The sequence below is a fragment of the Pelodiscus sinensis genome, chromosome 14 (genome assembly GCF_049634645.1).
Source record: "Pelodiscus sinensis isolate JC-2024 chromosome 14, ASM4963464v1, whole genome shotgun sequence".
Taxonomy (NCBI): Eukaryota; Metazoa; Chordata; order Testudines; family Trionychidae; genus Pelodiscus; species Pelodiscus sinensis.
Genome location: NC_134724.1, coordinates 27450899 through 27469737, shown reverse-complemented (window position 1 = coordinate 27469737; position 18839 = coordinate 27450899). Strand labels below are relative to the sequence as shown.

At 42.1% G+C, this 18839-nt stretch overlaps 1 protein-coding gene across 7 annotated transcripts in view; it reads left to right on the top strand.

Moving 5' to 3' along the window:
* Window positions 1–18839, top strand: part of RAB27A (RAB27A, member RAS oncogene family) — a 91309-nt gene that overhangs the window by 59637 nt on the left and 12833 nt on the right. For all 7 annotated transcript variants that reach the window (XM_006112764.4, XM_006112765.4, XM_025178258.2 and 4 more), the window contains 3 exons: window positions 9456–9629; window positions 12697–12782; window positions 13989–14092. In XM_006112764.4, the coding sequence (XP_006112826.1) occupies window positions 9477–9629; window positions 12697–12782; window positions 13989–14092 (343 nt within the window). In that variant the 5' untranslated portion in view covers window positions 9456–9476. The remainder of the gene's footprint in view (window positions 1–9455; window positions 9630–12696; window positions 12783–13988; window positions 14093–18839) is intronic.

Sequence of the window (18839 nt, the reverse complement as noted above, 5' to 3'; positions counted from 1 at the left end):
TTAAGAGCTGTATTTGCCTCAAGATGCATATATAGCTTTTCCTATTGGCAGAGCAGTAAGTAATAGACTAGGCATAATTATTTGAAGAGGCCACAGACATGACCACATTAAAATAGATAATAATATGATCATATAGATCATGCCACTAGTGCAAACTGCCTTGTGGAGCTTCCTAGATTGTCAATATTCTCTGTCCATCCCAGTGCTTTACTATGAAGTATCAAATGTATCCAGAATACAAGAAATACATAAAAAGAGAAGAGCTGGCAAGAGTGCTGCTTGCCTTACAGTTCTCAGCAAAAGGGATTGCTTTTGGATTTTCTACTCTTAAAAATAACGTTCAGGAAGTCCCTATTTTGACCTCATTCTTAGTTCTAATTTTATTCCATTCCCCTCCTAGATTTCTTAGACCTTCCTTTAGGGCACGTGAATGTGAATGGAAGGCACTAAAATCCTGTTGCACTGCTGAAAGCTTGTTTACAAAACGATGAATGAAAAGCCATGAAGGAGTTATATATACCAAGAGGCACTCTGTTAGATTAAATATCTTGTTTTTGAATTATTTGAATATCTTCCCAAAAATGAACACAGGCTGAATTATTGTCTACAGTTTTCAGTTATATTGGACTTTTAACTTTGATAGATTTAAAAAAGTTTAACAATTTATATGCATACGGCACTACTGAAATGAGAGCATCTTTGGGATAGCAACTAATACTAGCAATGCATAACATACTGAAATGGGGGATGGGGAAGTGGATTTTGGCCAAAAATTCAGTAAACCCTAGTTTATGGCAGTTAATGTCGAGCCTGTTCAGGCAAGAGTTTTGTTTTGAAATTGATTTTATTTACTGGAATAATGAAGGACTGAACTCACCCATCTAGGGTCTGAGTGGGTAGTTATAGAGAGCGGGGTGAAATCCTGGCCCTACTGAAGCCTTTGGGAGTTTTGCCATTGAGTCACTGGGGGCAAAATTTCATCCTCTGTGTATTTTAAAGCTATGACTTGGACCACCAAACTATCATTTTCATTGGTCCCATCTCTACTTTTTTTCCAATAATGGTTAGAGGTTTTTATACATATATATTTTTAATAAATCAAAAAGACATTGCTAATTGTATATAAAAAAACCTCAATAAAAGTGTTTAAAATTATATTTGCTTTTTAACTCTTTGAAGGGTCTTGTTCACTGTGCCAATTTACATAGTAGAAACTTGAGTGTAAGTCTTGTAAGGCGGAAGGTGAAGAACACTTTTTAAATATTTGTAGAGGGAGGAGGACAGGGCTGGGACAGACTGAAATATCTTGCTTCTCTTCAGGGTTAGGTTCAGGCTTTCACAGTAAACACACCCTGAAAATATTTGAATACTGGGTTTATCTTGTAGGGTGAAGGCTGGGAGTGATATGCATTTCAACTTGATCGAAGAAGAACTTTTCCTTGTCAAAGATTGATTGGAATGTATTTTTCATTTATTTCCTGTTAAGGGCTCCTGACCCTATTTTCAGCCATTTGTAAACTGTTAATTACAAGCTGTACGGTTAATTAAAGCAGGGGTAAAAAGCAGTCTGTGTTGCATGGCAGCTTTTCCAAACAGGTATTCTGAAAGTTCCTGTATTGGAAGATGAATATTTTTAATCTTGTGGTAGCTCTGACCTTTGTTCCCTGGAGGGTGGTGACTATTTACAGTAAGTTTTAGCAAGACATGACATATAATAGTTTCCTACATTTCCAAACGCGCTGCTGCAGAAAATAATCCTTTGCACTTCTGTTACATCTGTTTTCTAGGTCCTTATACACACACACTTTTCTCAGAACACAGCAGTCTGTTAGCAATAAAAGGTAGCGTTATTACTAGTGTCTTACTTTAGTGCATGCCAGAAGGGTCCATATGAGCCAATTGATGCACAACACTCTGGTGTGTGATAAAATATACACCTCTCTAGTGTGGACTAAAGCACCATTTGGATAAGCTCACAGATGGGGATGATCTGTCTTCATAATGCATTAGTTCCAAATTGCACTTATTGAGTATCTAGGTTTTTAAAAACTACTAGTGACTTTAGAGATTTTTAAAAATATATATATTCTGTTGTGCGTAAGAGGGAAAAGTTTACATAGGATCGAGAGAGCGCTTGGCAGAAGATATGGAGACATTAATTTAATCACAAACTAAACATTAGGAAGGAGTCATAAATCAGTCTGAAGATTTTAAAACATGTTAGAGTTTAAAAAAAATACATTTCCCTTTCACCTAATACCTCTCAATAAAGACAATTCTGGTGAATTAATCACAGTTTGACACTTGCCCTCCCATCCTCAAAAGTATTTTACTCGTCTTTATTAGAATCTGGATGAAAGAGGACTTCCAATATCTAGGTATAGCCTCTTACGGCAATGTTTTCTCTTCTGCACTAGCTACTTGTAAGACTCTACACTCCTTTGTGTTACAGTATGAAGGGTAGGTGAATGTATTTCTGGAGTGTCAAGCCTGCACACCCAGCACAGAAATAATGCTGCTACTTCTGAATGTCTCATCTCCTCTCTGAGGCCTTAATGTCTTAACAGAATTTTATCATGTTTTAAATTCTAAGTGGGGAAATTTGATTTAGCTGGCCATAACTTCATGCTGACTGTAAATGTGGAGAATTTATATCAGTACTTCATAAACTCTGACCTCATGATTCCATCATGTGTAGCTGAAATGATGATGCAGAACAGGAGTAGTGCTTGGGGGAGATTGTCAGTGGCACAAATGACAGCTGGGCACCAAACTTCAGTTAAAGGTCAGTGGCCATGAAGCACGTGCTTGCCATTTGTGCCTTTGAAAAATCTTCCCTCTTGTCTGTACTAACCACAGAGTTACGGAGGTTGCACCAGGTTGGGTAACTAAATTCAACATCACTGTCATGTTTTATATACAAAATTAAATTTTGCAGTAAAGCTAAAGCTTCAGAGAGGGTTTCATTTCTACTTTGCTGTTGATTGAAGCCCACACACTGCAGCTTTGGAGTTTGTTCCAAACCTTGGCATAGACTAAGAACTGAGTTGCTGCTATGCTATTGAGGCAGTTGTACTGTTAAGAATGTAGTTGAAACGCTATGGACTTAATGAAGTGATTAGCTGTATATAGCTTAGTGTAGTTTCAGCATTATTTAGCATTATAGTTATCCTATTATTTGCTGTCCAAATTGCACATTTTTCAAGAAAAAACGTATTCCATTTCCTGGTATATATTTTTCATATTTTGATACCTTTTCTCCCCTGGTAATTTGTAATTTTTGGGCTAGATTTCTGTTGCTTTTGGAAGAGTTACTCAGATTTCTTTTTAGATGTTTTCTTTTAAAAGATGCATAATGCAGCAAGATGCTGGCTTTGGGGGAGGTGAGATCAGTAGCTACTCAAACAGGAAAATATTAGAGCACAATCCCCATATGTCTTTTTCATACACACTGAATTTCCCCTAGAGTTTGTGTGGTTGCTCTATGAATTGCTTTGTATAGTCTAGGCATTTTGAAACACCTAATCTTCACTCTAGATTTTAAATCTTACACTTTTTCTTTTAAAATCCCAAAAGGTGATAATTAGACATTTTAAATTCTCATGACTGATAAAGCAGTAGTGTATTCAAACACCTAGGTTTAGTGGTTGATAAGTGTTCAAATGATCATTAATAAATTACAAAAATACCTGAAAATTGTCTTCTATTTCATAACAAACTAAAAAATGGTCTTTTTGCATAAAAACTATTGCTCAGATATATCAAATAAAAAGCAGGCTGTTTTGGAGCAAAAAATAGCTTTGCATAAGAAACAGTCAGTCTCATTCATTTTCATGTTTTAAGTGTGAAGATGATAATTCTTGAAAATTTTGCCTGAAGTGAAATCTTGGGAAATAAAAGTTTTACTGATAGCCAATTCTAGTGTTTTGTTTTTGTTTAGTTGGCTATTTTCTGTGTTGTAATGGCCATATGTGCTTTTCAAAGAACACCATGTTTTTCCAGGAATCTCAAACTAGTTTCTATAATGTCATCAACGGGGTTTTTTTCATCCAACCATTTGTGCACACGTAAACCTAGATTTACCAGTTACACCATGACAGCCCAATGGTTTTGTACAAGAAGGTAGGTGTAGAGAATTTGAGGTTCAGTTTGAGGTGGCCCTTGAAAATTTGACCATACACATTCAATGTAATCCCTAAATTAGTTTTGAAGGCCTTGTGCAGATGCCATGTGTCTGTATATAGAAGGCAAGTTAAGTAGGTTGAATTCAACTATTTATTACCAGCATTGCTACCTTGGGTAACAGTGTTCCCACCATGCCTTATAAGAAGAGTAGTGAGGTCTCGTATTAATAGTGGACTTCTGTATTAAGAATATAGATGGAATGTGTTGGAGAGACTGTTTGGATAATTTACCTTCAATGACTAATGGGGTAAAAATCAACCTTTTAAGGAACACTTAGGTCAGTTTTCATAGATCATTCAGACTTTGGAGCATTTCCTGAAACTCCTGTCATATTCGTTTTGCACAAGACATGAAGCATTTATTGATAAGCTGTTTATAAAAGAGCTTGGTATGGTTGCATTCACACACAAAAAGTGCAATATAGATTGTTCATGACAGTACAATGTCTTTTATTGAATGTCTGCTTGTGGTGAGCGCTGTTGGGAGAATACAATAGATTCTTCATTTATTCCAAATCTCATAGACTCATAGACTTTAAGGTCAGAAGGGACCATTATGATCATCTAGTCTGACCCCCTGCACAGTGCAGGCCACAGAATCTCGCCCACCCCTCTTAGAATAATCCTCTCACCTATGTCTCAGATATTGAAGCCTTCCAATACTTTGAAGGCCCCAACATGCAGAGAGTCCTTCAGCTGTGATCTGTGCCCAATGCTACAGAGGAAGGCGAAAAACCTCCAGGGCCTCTGCCAATCTACCCTGGAGGAAAATTCCTTCCTGACCCCAAATATGGCGATCAGCTAAACCCTGAGCATGTGGGCAAGACTCACCAGCCAGACACCCAGAAAGTTCCCTATAGCAACTCCTATCATCCCTCCATTGACCTATTTCCAACTGGAAATGAATGGTCAATTAGTTACCAAGATCATGTTATTTCATCCAACCATCCCCTTATCATAGAATCAGAACTGGAAGAGACCTCAGAAGGTCGTCAAGTCCAGCCCTCCACTCTAGGCAGGACCAATCCCATCTAAATCAACCCGGCCAGGGCTTTGTCAAGCCGAGACTTAAACACCTCTAGGGATGGAGACTCCACTACTTCCCTAGGTAACCCATTCCAATGCTTCACTACCCTCCTAGTAAAATAGTTTTTCCTAATATCCAATCTGGACCTCTCCCACCACAACTTGAGACCATTGCTCCTTGTTCTGCCATCTGTCACTACTGAGAACAGCCTCTCTCCATCCTCTTTGGAACCTCCCTTCAGGAAGTTGAAGGCTGCTATCAAGTCCCCCCTCACTCTTCGCTTCTGCAGACTAAACAGACCCAAGTCCCTCAGCCTCTCCTCGTAGGTCATATGCTCCAGACCCCTAATCATTTTGGTTGCCCTCCGCTGGACCCTCTCCAATGCGTCCGCATCCTTTTTGTAGTGGGGGGCCCAGAACTGGACACAGTACTCCAGATGTGGCCTCACCAAAGCCGAATAAAGGGGGATAATGACATCTCTGGATCTGCTGGCAATGCTCCTCTTAATGCATCCTAATATGCCATTAGCCTTCTTGGCTACAAGGGCACACTATTGACTCATATCTAGCTTCTCATCCACTGTAACCCCCAGGTCCTTTTCTGCAGAACTACTACTTAACTGGTTGGTCCCCAGCCTGTAACTATGCTTGGGATTCTTCCGTCCCAAGTGCAGGACTCTACACTTGTCTTTGTTGAATCTCATGAGATTTCTAGTGGCCCAATCCTCCAATTTGTCTAAGTCACTCTGGACCCTATCTCTGCCCTTAAGCGTATCTACCTCTCCCCCTAGCTTAGTGTCATCTGCAAACTTGCTGAGGGTGCAATCTATCCCCTCATCCAGGTCATTAATAAAGATATTGAACAAAACCGGTCCTAGAACAGAACCTTGGGGCACTCCACTAGAAACCGACCGCCATCCTGACATCGAACCGTTGATCACTACCCGCTGGGCCCGGCCTTCTAGCCATCTTTCTATCCATCTTACCGTCCATTTATCCAATCCGCATTCCCTTAACTTGCTGGCAAGAATATCGTGGGAGACCGTATCAAAAGCCTTGCTAAAGTCAAGGTACACAACATCCACTGACTTTCCCATGTCCACTGAGCCAGTTACCTCATCATAGAAGCCAATCAGATTGGTCAAGCACGACTTGCCCTTTGTGAATCCATGCTGACTATTCCTGATCACTTTCCTCTCATTCAAGTGTCTCAAAATGGATTCCTTTAGGATCCCTTCCATGATTTTTCCAGGAACCGAGGTAAGACTGACCGGCCTATAGTTCCCTGGATCGTCCTTCTTCCCTTTTTTGAAGATGGGCACTACATTTGCCCTTTTCCAATCATCCGGGATTTCGCCCGATCTCCACGACTTTTCAAAGATAATGGCCAAAGGCTCCTCAATGACATTTGCCAACTCCTTCAGTACCCTTGGGTGCATTAAGTCTGGACCCATGGATTTGTGTACGTTTAGTTTTTCTAAATAGTTCCTAACCTGTTCTTTACCCACCAAGGGCTGTCCATCTTCTTCCCATCTTGCGTCGCTTAGCACAGAAGTCCAGGAGCCGACCTTGTCCGTGAATACAGAGGCAAAGAAAGCATTGAGTACTTCAGCTTTCCCTACATCCTCTGTCACTAGGTTACCTCCTTCATCCATTAGGGACTGCACACCCTCTCTAATCACCTTCTTTTTGTTGACATGCCTGTAGAAACCTTTCTTGTTATCCTTCACATCCTTAGCCAGTCGCAACTCCATTTGCGCTTTCGCCTTCCTGATAACCCCCCGGCATTCTCGAACTATACATTTAAGCTCCTCCCTAGTCATTTGTCCAAGTTTCCACTTTCTGTAAGCTTCCTTTTTGTGCTTAAGTACACCAAGGATTTCCCCTGTAAGCCAATCCGGTCTCCTACCAGGTTTGCCTCTCTTGCTATGTGTCGGGATGGTTTCTTTCTGTGCCTTCAATAAGGCTTCTTTAAAATACTGCCAGCTGTCCTGGACTCCTTTCCCCTTCATGTTAACATCCCAGGGGATTCTTTCCATCAGATCTCTGAGGGAGTCAAAATCTGCTTTTTTGAAGTCCAAGGTGTGTATTTTACTACTCTCTTTCCTTCCTTTGGTCAGGATCCTGAAATCTACCATCTCATGATCACTGCTTCCCAGGTTGTCACCCACCTCTACGTCCCCTATTAGTTCCTCCCTGTTTGTGAGGAGAAGGTCAAGCTGTGCACGGCCCCTGGTCGGATCCTTCAGCACTTGTACCAAGAAGTTATCCCCAACATTCTCCAAAAACTTCCTGGATTGCCTGTGTACTGCTGTATTGGTTTCCCAACAGATGTCAGGGTGATTAAAGTCCCCCATGAGAACCAGGGCCTGCGATCTGGAAGCTTCGCTCAGTTGTTCGAAGAAAGCCTCATCTACCTCATCCACCTGGTTCGGTGGCCTGTAGCAGACACCAACCACAACATCACTGCTGTTTGCTCCTTTAAACCTGACCCATAGACTTTCAACAAGTTTTTCTCCCTCTTTATACTGGAGTTCAGAGCAATCATAGTGCTCTCTTACATATAGTGCAACTCCTCCTCCTTTTCTCCCCTGCCTATTCTTCCTGAACAATCTATACCCTTCCATGACAGCGCTCCAGTCATGCGAGTCATCCCACCAAGTCTCTGTTATCCCAATTAAATCATATTTCTTGGCCTGGGCCAGGGCCTCCAGCTCTTCCTGCTTGTTGCCCAGGCTTCTCGCATTAGTGTACAAACACTTCAGGTAACCAGTTGATTGCACTATCTTCTCCATTCGAAACTGGGGTCCTCCTTTCTCGCTCCTTGCTCTATGCATTTCTTCCCGGTATCTGACTTTCCCACTCCCCTCAGGGTTTGCTAGTATGCTAATCTAGTATGCTCTGGTGAATACTAGTTCAGCAGGACACTGTGGATGCAGTTATAAAACTGCTACAACCCTTCAGGCACAAAATAGTTCTGTAACTAGTGCTCTGTACTTGGCTTTCCAGATTACTTTAATTCTATACTTCTATGTTGCTTTTTTGTAAAAAGTCAAAATTCTTCTTTCCTTCTTTGTTTCTAATAAATGATGATCTGTAGCAACTCTATCAGTGAGGACCATCCTTCATTCATCTTCCCCTTCCCCTTCCCTTGACTGACTAGCAGGTAGTTATATCCAGGACAGCCAATTTCTCTCCTTATCTAACAAATTTGAGTCTGATTTTTCTCTCACTCACATTGCTGTAGATGTTACACCTCACGCTTAAATTTCTTAGAGGTACTGTTGTATGGCCAATACCAACCCCTTCCCATACCTCCCCCAAAGGGGGAGAGGCAATAATAGAACAGTACCTGTAAGAAATTTAAGTTACTCCCCCCTCTCCCCCCCCCATGTATATCAAGAATAATTCAGTCAGGCTATGTCTAGACTGCAGGCTTCCTTCGGAAGAAGCTTTTCTGGAAGAGCTCTTCTGAAAAAAACTACTTCTGAAAGAGAGCATCTACATGCAAAAGCGCATCAAAAGCTATCTGCTTTTTCGAAAGACAGCGTCCATACTGAATGGATGCTATCTCGCATTTAAGCTGCGATTACTACGGATGGAGTGGCCACCAGGGCACCTGTACTTTTTCCTCTTTCCTCTTCCTTTGAAAAAACTCCCTCTTCCCTGTCCATACATACATTTTTCCAAAAGAGCTCTTTCGGAAAAAGGCTTCTTCCTCTTAGAAAGAGGTTTACCAATGTCAGACCTTGATTTTTTTTTTTTCAAAAGAACACGATTGCAGTAAGTGAAGTTTTTTCAGAAAAATGACTGTTTTTCCGAACCCCTCCCCCCTGCAATGTAGACATACCCTCAGAGTCATGGAGTTACACCTAGTGTAAAACTGGGGTGAGAGTTTGGCCCTTTGCTGCTTCTGAGATTACTGGACAGACTCAGTTCTGTTGTAGATAGGCACTGAGGTCAATAGACTTGTTTCCATCAATGCCAGAGCTGAATTTGGCATTGACCCTTCAAATGTTGACCCTGATCCTCTGCTCCATCAGTGATCTTCTGTGAGGTTACACCAGCATAAAGCCAGTGTAAAGGAGTGCAAACTCAGGCCTGCTGTTCTTATCTTTATTTTAAAGAAGTCAGTCTCCACTAAAGCTTATTTGCAATTTAAAATTAACAAATGTATATATTCTGAATACTTTCATTTTCTTTCTGTAATGAAATTAGGGGGTTTTTTTGTTTTGTTTTTTACAGGTGGGCTACAAAGATCTCAATATGTCTGAGGGAGACTACGATTACCTCATCAAATTCCTAGCACTCGGGGACTCTGGAGTAGGAAAGACCAGTCTTCTTTACCAGTACACAGATGGCAAATTTAATTCCAGATTTATCACAACAGTGGGCATTGATTTTCGGGAAAAGAGAGTGGTAAGTTGCAGCAACTCTGTGCACTACTTTGAAGGTACAATTATTAAGAAAACCTAGCCATCAACTGCATAAAATTACTCTTTTAAAATGGTCTGATTGGTTGAGGTATGTACTCCATAGTCACTTCATAGTGGAGTATATCTCATGGGCACAACGTAGGGTTGCCAGGTGTCCTGTATTGTACCGGACAGTCCGGTATTGGCGTGCTCTGTCCGGTAAAAAAAAAAATCAGAAAATATCGGATACTTCCCCTCCTGATCTTCCCCGGCCAGCCCCCCTGCACCCTCCCCAGCTCTACTTTCTGCCGGCCCGTTCCTCTTCCTGATCTCCCTCGGCCATCGCCGTTGCACCTCTCCCTGCCCCCGCTAGCTCTGCTTCCCGTCCACCCTTCCTTCCGGACAGCCCTGCCCCCTCCCGTCCGGTCCCTGTCCCCCCCCCCGATATCTCACAGCCAGCCCCGTTCCTCCCGATACTCCCTTCCCCCCACGACCAGCCCTGCTTCCTATTGCCCCCTCCCTTCCCCCATCTTGCCCGGCCAGCCCCGTTACCCCTTCTTGGCTGGTCTCTCCCACCCAATGATGCATGTTCTGTTTGTTTTGTTTTTTTTTTATAATTGACTACCTGGTAACCCTAGCAGTGAGCCAGGTCCTTTTTTTTTTTTGGAGGGGGTTTGGTGTGTGTGTGTGTGTGTTTGCTCAACAACTTTGGTGTCTCCCCCCCCCCTTTTTTTTTCCTTCAACAACATTTTTTCCCGGTAGTTTTTTTTTGGGGGGGAGGATCAGTATTTTTGTTTCAGCCATCTGGCAACCCTAGCACAAAGTATCTTCTTTTCTCTCTAGAAACTGCAAATAAAACAAAAAGGTCTTTTTTTTGACCCCACAGAAACAATTATTTTTTACTTCCTCCTGCAGAAGCAGTTAATTAATAAACCAAATTCAGTGAGCTGTATTCATAGCAATGGATGATGCTATGGCATTTGGACTATTCACTGTTAATTGAACTGCTAGTCACATCAGTGGACTTTCCATGTGGGAAGGCCTTCCGATCTGTGGCAGAACTATTAAACAAAAATAGCAATTTTAATTTTGGAATACAGGGGGATAGGACAGTAGAGAGTGAATAATACATTGTAAATGAAAGGGGCAGTGCTTGTAGGACTCCTAAGTTTCCTAAGAAGTTACCTATATTTTCTCAATTATTAAGCTTTGGAGGGCAAAATAAGAAAAGTGAAAGCTGCTGTAATACATTTTATTTAACAAGGATGCAATTTTAAATGTAACAAAGTTTTCATGGCTGTGTATATAATTTTTTCCTTTTAATCGCTTTTTAGAGAAAATCTCTGATCCCTGTTGAATATTTTAAAGCCAGTTTTTATAACATTGACAACTTTTCACAACTAAAAGTTATCTGAAGTGAGGATGTAGACAGTAAATATAATTAGTTCGTGCCACAATGCTGCTGTACCAACAGAGCATCCAGCACAGAAAATAATCTGGCATTAGAAGTTGGATCTGGGCCCTGGTTACCCGGAAAACCACTCTCCCATGTCTTAAGAGAGTCCAGAAGGTGGTTTCTGAATTATCTAAAATGTGTGACAAACATTATTTTTTATTTGAGGCAATGGAGAATTACATGGATTACCTTACCACTGCAATATTGCTCCTTGCTGCACTGGCACATTAATAAATTGGAACTAAACCTGTCTTGTAAGCATGCAGTGATTTCAGATGATTTTCAGCAGTCACTTTTACCTGATTTATTTGCCCTATCTCAAACATGCATGAATACCAAGGAGCTTTCATGGTGCAGAATGTTCTTGTGTAGGCTTACTACTGATGTGTGAGTGATTGTTCCAATGGAGTAACCAAAACTGAATTTTCAAAATAAATGTCTCACTTGGAAAATAAACTTAATTGTTTTGCTTTGATATGTCTATCTGATGCTGTGTCCCATCATCCTATGACAAAATTCTGTACCCATGATGTTGTCTGTATATCTATAACTTTCTTAAGCTTAGGATCCAGTAATACCAATAGAAAAAGGAGAGGACAATTCAAAGTGAGATGACACCTCGACAGTGCCTTGAAACACTATTTCTATTTCATTCTCTTCGTACTTCACAGATGTCTTTATTTATATTCACATGCTATATAAGCTCCTGAGCTTTTATTATTAGTATCCATTTCCTGTCCTTGTAAGCTATAATATTATAAGGCCTATACTAGATTCTTCTTAGCAACCTCGTGACTGTTAAACATAAGTCATTATCTCTATGGTCATATTTTGTTTGCTGATATTGTTCTGTTAATGGTAAAAATATATTGTTGTATTGAATTATATGATTGTACTTTTTTATTGCTTCAATTTGAACAGAGTGAAACGACAATAATAAAAAATAAAAACCTAAAAATAATCAATCCCGCCCAATGATAATCATAGCCACATTGAGCTTCTCTTTAGATCTCCGTAGTTTATTGGAAACATGTTCTCTTGTCTCATTTGATAATTTTTCTTTCTTAAAATATTTTATTAGAGGACAGAATCAAAGCGGGCACCTATAACTCAGCTTTATAAGGCAAAGAGGTTGTGTCTGTCAGTAGCTTTTGATTCTTAGATCAACAATGCATTGGATTGTTACTGGCATAAAGCAGGGGTAGGGAACCCCTGCTTGCCTGGATCCGGCCCCTAAGACTCAGGGCGTCTCTCCAGTGTAGGGGAGCACTGATGCTCCAGTCCTCTGCCCCATCACACCCCGCCATGAGGCTGGAGCACACAAAATCTACTAGGTGGGCCTCCCTAGCCTCTGGTGTGAGAGGGAAATGTGGGGTCTGTCTTTCTGCTTATCAGTCAGGGGCCATGTCATTGAAGGTTTTTTGTTTTGTTTTTTTTCCCTTTCATTTGTATGTGGCCCCTGACTCGTTTTTCTGTGGGTCAGTGGCTCCCAACCCAAAAAAGGCACCCCGGCATAAAGACTAATTACAGTATTACAATTTAAACCCCAATTATTTGCTGTGCTGTTGAGAGTGAATTGCTGACACTTCTATTTTTTGAAAATTGTCTGTTTTAGGTGTATAGATCCAATGGGCCAGATGGCACCAGCGGCAGAGGACAGAGGATACATCTGCAACTGTGGGACACTGCAGGGCAGGAAAGGTGTGGCTTTTATATGAAGCCAGTGTGAGCATGCTCACTAAACTGTTCATCTAATTCAAGTGCATGAATTCTCCTGTTGTCTGTTGCAATTATGAGTGACTCCAGATGAATCAAAATGTGGCCTTATTCTGACATTAACAGCAATGAGATCACAATTTCGTGTGTGTGTGTGTGTGTGTGTGTGTGTGTGGGTGTGTGTGTGTGTGTGTGTGTGTGTGTGTGTGTGTGTGTGTGTGTGTGTGTGTGTGTGTGTGTGTGCAGTGTTTCCTCTCTGTTTTTCTATATATTTTACAAGCATCCCTCTCTTCTCTATCTGGCTATGCAATCTATTTTCTTAATTTATCCTTTGTTTGTTAGTCCTGTTAGAAGACATTAAGACACAGAGGAAGCCATTTACATGAGGTCAGAATGAAGGGTCTGCCAGAGAGCTGCAGTGTATATTTGTGCTTTGTATTTCTAGGTTATAACTATCTGCACTTTATTTAGGCCTTCATTAGCTCTTGTAGCCAACTAGAAGTGGCTGTAATTTGTTTGAATAGTAGCTATTGAGGATGATATACATATTATAGTATTCTGGCAAATTCATATCTAGCAGTGTATCTCCAAAGCCAATACCTGCAGTCTTTACCAAATTCTTAGGCAGGCAAGCTCTGCATTGTCTTGATACAAGTTTCATCCTGTCCTTTGTAAAGATCAGGTGAATGTCAGGTAGAATCATTCTTTAATATTCTAACTGGCATGGAATCAAGTTTTTGTCCTGAATGTAGTAAGGAGTTTCTCTTCATATATAAATAAAAAGTTGTGCATATCCTTCATGTATCTGTTTGAGAGTGTTTTAAAATACTCTGTATTTAAAGTTTGACAATAACTAATTTCAATGTGATTTGAATTTCACTTTGAATTAGATGCTTTTTTAAAATTGATCAAACTGTGCTGTGTAATGTAACACTTGAGCCAAAGTTTGCTAAAATTGATGGGAGTCTTTCCACTAACTTCACTGGCCTTGGATTAGGCCTATAGTACCTTAATTGGTTCAGGTTCAGGTGTTTGTCAGCAGAAATCAGACGTGACTAGTAATGGTTCAAGTATAATTAAATTTTAAGTTACCTCACTCACTGCCTATTTTATAGCATCCTTTTTCAAAATAATTTACTCATCAGCTATACCTCATGAAAAGGGAGCTACAGCTGTGCTTTGTATTTCTAGATTTCGGAGTTTGACAACAGCTTTCTTCAGAGATGCCATGGGCTTTCTTCTCCTCTTCGATCTGACAAATGAGCAAAGCTTCCTCAATGTCAGAAACTGGATAAGTATGTCATGTCTTTACTTCCCATCACTTTTTTTCCTGTGCTACACTAAAAGGGTAGTGAAGCACTGGAATGGGTTACCTAGAGAGATGGTGGAATCTCCATCCTTAGAGGTTTTTAAGTCTCGGCTTGACAAAGCCCTAGCTGGGTTGATTTAGTTGGGATATTGGTCCTGCCTTGGGCAGGGGGCTGGACTTGATGACCTCCTGAGGTCTCTTCTAGCTCTATGATTCTGTGATTTAGAAATGTGGGACTTCACAGAGGAGATAAGATCAAAAATATTTGACTTAAAGCTTTCTTGAAAGGAACAAAATGGAAACCTGAATGTAAAAACTGTAAGTGAATCAGGTTTCTAAACCTTAGCTGAAGCCTTGGCTTTATTAGGCCATGTCTCCACTTTCCAGAGGATTGACACTCTGGTGATCCATCTTCTGGGGTTGGATTTAGTGGGTCCAGTAAAGATTTGCTAAATCAAACTCTGAGGGTGTTCTCATGAGCACTGGTACTCCTCACTATTTTGAGGAGTAAGGGAAGTCATTTGGAGCATTTCTTCCATTGTTCTCTCACTGTGGAGACAGCGCCAAGCTTGGCTTAAGGTATATGAATACCATTTATGTTATTTATATAGCTGGAGTTGCATACCTTAAGCCGACCTTCACATCCCGCAGTGTAAACTTGGCCTCAATGTACCTGCTATACTCACAGAATCTCAATCAGGCTGGTTTCTTGCCCCTGATGTTAGAAATGCAGTGTGAAATTGGGTGATTTTAATAATGAAATCCAAAATCAGCCAACTTGAAATTTGGTCCTGATTATATTGATTGAGAACTTGTCATGAACACCATGCAACACCTGTCAGTCTTGTTCTGGGGTTTGCTATGCAAGAGACATGAAAAACTTCTAACTGTTAATGCAACAGAAGGAAGTACAGGTTGTATGTCCAAAAACTGACATTCTCTGGTTCAGCAACATCCGTTGTCCGCAGGACCATGGGAGCCTAAAAACGGGAGGGCTAGCTAGGGCAGGGAAACAAGGTCTGCAGTCCAGCTTAGGGCAGCACAAGATTAGGACCAGAGCCGCATGGCAGCCTTCAGCAACCTGCAGCAGCACAGCGCCCAGCCAGAGTCCTTCAGCAGCATGGATTAGCGTGGGGCTGGAGCACTGCAGCAGCCCCTGGGAGCTTCGGGCTGAAGTCGAGCCCTGTGGCAGGATGCGATGGGAGTCTCCTGGAAACCCCGTGCTCCTGGGGTGAGGCACTGCAGCAGCCCCCAGGAGCATGGGGTTGGAGTTGGATCCCCACGGCAGTATGGTACCGGAGTTCCCCAGCAGCCCACTGGAGTGTGGGGCCAGAGCCAGAGCCCTGCAGCAGTCCCCAGGAGCACAGTGCCAGGTCTGAAGCCAGGGCCAGAGCCCCATAGTAGGAGCTGACGTCTGTGCTGCCCAAGGAGCTGGCAGCAGGTTGGGAGTAGAGGAGGGAGAAGCAGGGTGTCTGCCAGCAGCAGGCAATGGGCTTGGGGTCCAGTGGCAGGAGACCTCCCTTGCTCTGGCAAATTCTCTCCTTTGGGACCAGTTAGATCCGAATGGTGCTGGACCAGGGAGGTCCAACCTGTATTCACTTTCCCATTGCCAGCAGTTCATTAGAAAAGCTCAGAGGCAGATGTTCCTTAAACCTTAGATCAGGTGTGGGCAATTTTTGATTGGGGGGGGGACATTCCAAGAGATTGATAAGTGGTCAAGAGCTCCACTCTTCCATGATATTAAAGGAGGAGGAGCAGGGTGTGGTATTAAGGTTGGGTGCAGACGAGAGCTTGGGTAGGGTATTGGGGTGCAGGAGATGTGAGGTCTGGGAGGGGATATGGGTTATGGGCGCAGGAGAAGATTTTGACCTAGAGGAGGGGTCGGGGAGAAGGTTAACATCTCAGGTGAGGATTCAGGGGTTTGGGTTTTGACCTGGGGCAGAGGTGTGGGAGGAGGAGCAGAAGGTTAGTGGGAGAGAGGGGTGGGGTGCCAGGTGCAGGCTCTGGCCTGGCAGCACTTACCTAGGCAGCTCCCAGCCAGAAGCCCAGCAGGACCCTTAGTGAGCCTTCCTGCCTTCCATGCCCCACTCTGCTCAAAGTGGCCAACTTCAAGGGCTGTGTATTCTCGTAGGGTTGCGAGCTCCTGAGGCGCAGGTCTTGCATGCTACCTGCATCACAAGCACAGCCCAGGCAGCTCTCATTGTTTGAAATTGTATGGCAATGGGACAGCATGTAGAGCCTCCCCCCAGGGCATAACACATGGCTCCCCCTGGGCAGCATGTGGGGGCACTGACATCAGGGATCCTGCCAGGTGGGATGTGGGATGATGGCAGTGGACTGGATCTGGGAAGTTTGGCAGGCTGAATCCAGCTCACAAGCTGCACACCTGCCTTAGATGGTGGGTTCATTGGCTATGTCTGCACTACAAGGTTTTTGCACAAAAATGGCTGTTTTTGCGCAAAAACCGGCAGAGTGTCCACACTTCAAGCACGTTTTTGCACACTCAAAAAAATACAGTAAATCGACAGGACAGAGGGCTTTTGCCGGCAGAGTTATTCCTCTCCCCATGAGGAATAACTCCTTTTTGCGCTACAGCTCTAGCACATAAAAGGCATGTGTGGACGCTCCGCAGGAGTTTCTTGTGCAAAAAGAGCCTATCAGAAAAAGCACAGGTGCTCTGATGGCCATTCTGTAAACTGTTTTTCGACAGTGGCCAATGCCAGATGTCTCAGAGGGAGTGGACAGAACAGGGAATCATCATGTGATCCCTCTCCTGTCATCCAGTCTCAGTCTCTGACAGAGGCTAGGGATACCATTCCTACCCATCCTGGCTAATAACTATTGATTAACCTAACCTCCATGAATTTATCTAGTTCCTTTTTGAACCCTATTAAAGTTCTGGTCTTCACAACCTCTTCTGGCAAGGATTTCCACAGGCCGTCCGTGCACTGTGTGAAGAAAAACTTCCTTTTGTTTTTAAACCTGCTACCTATTACTTCCATTTAGTGATCCCTAGTTCTTATGTTATGGGAACAAGTAAATAACTTTTCCTTATTCACGTTTTCCACACCAGTTATGATTTTATAGACCTCTATCTTATTCCCTATTACTCTCCTCTCTTCTAAGCTGAAAAGTCCTAGTCTTTTTAATCTCTCATCATATGGGACCCTTTTCAAGCCCCTAATCATTTTTGTTGCTCTTCTCTGAACTTTTTCCAATGTTAATATGTATTTTTTGAGATGAGGTGACCACATATGTATGCAGTATTCAAGATGTGGCTGTACCATGGTTTTATATAGAGGCAATAAGATGTTCGCTGTCTTATTCTCTATCCCTTTTTAATGATTCCTAACATTGTTTGCTTTTTTGACTGCCGCTGCACATTGAGTGGTTGTCGTCAGAGAACTATCCCCAATGATTCCAAGATTGCTCTCTTGAGTAGCTGTAGGTAAATTAGTCCCCATCATATTGCATGCATAGTTGGGATTAATTTTTCCAATGTGCATTACTTTACATTAAATTTCATTTGCCATTTTGTTGCCCAATCACTTAGTTTTGTGAGATCTTTTGGAAGCTCTTCACAGTCTGCTTTGGTCTTAACCATCTTGAGCAGTTTAGAATCAGCTGCAAATTTTGCCAGCTCACTGTTTACATCTTTCCCCAGGTCATTTATAAATAGGTTGAATAGGATTGATCCTACTACAGACCCTTGGGGTACACCGCTAGTTATCTCTCTCCATTCTGAAAACTAACCATTTATTCCTACCCTTTGTTTCCTGTCTTTTAACCAGTTATCAATCCATGAGAGAACCTTCCCTCTTATCCCATGACAACATACTTTACTTAAGAGCCTTTGGTGAGGGACCTTGTCAAGGACTTTCTGGAAATCTAAGTACACTATTTCTACTGGATCCCCTTTGTCCACATGTTTGTTGACGCTCTCAAAGAACTCTAGTAGATTGGTAAGGCATGATTTCCCCAACAAATTATGTTAGTCTATGTCACTGACAATTTTTTAGTTTGCCTGGAACTGACATTAGATTTTCCGGTCTGTAATTGCCAGGATCACTTCTAAAGCCCTTTTTAAATATTGGTGTCACATTAGCTATCTTCCAGGCATTAGGTGCAGAAGCTGATTTAAAGGATAGGTTATAAACCACAGTTAATACAGGCAGAGCCCGGGGAAGCATTGCAAGTTGGGGACATCGTAACTCGAACCCTCGTTCATGATAGGTGCTGTGTGCCATCAGAAAAGTGGGCTGAGGATGTAAGTCGGGAGTTTTCGGCCTCTTCTACACCTACAAAAATGGTTGTAAGTGTAGGGGGTTGTAACTCACGCAGTCGGAAGTCAGGGGTTTCCTGTAGTTCCACAATTTCAAATTTGAGTTCTTTCAGAACTCTTGGTCCCAGTGACTTGTTACTGTTAAGTTTATCAATTTGTTCCAAAACCTCCTCTGACACCGCAATCTGGGACAATTCCTCAGATTTGTCACCTAAAAAGAATGGCTCAGGTTTGGGAATCTCCCTAACATCCTCAGCCATGAATCCTGAAACAAAGAATTAATTTAGTTCATCCGCAGTGACCTTATAATCTGTTAAGTGTCCCTTTGGCATCTCGATCACCCAGGGCCCCTACTTGTTGTTTAGCAGGCTTCCTGCTTCTGATGTACTTTAAAAACAATTTGCTATTACTTTTTTATTTGTTTGGCTAGCTGTTCTTCAGACTCCTTTTT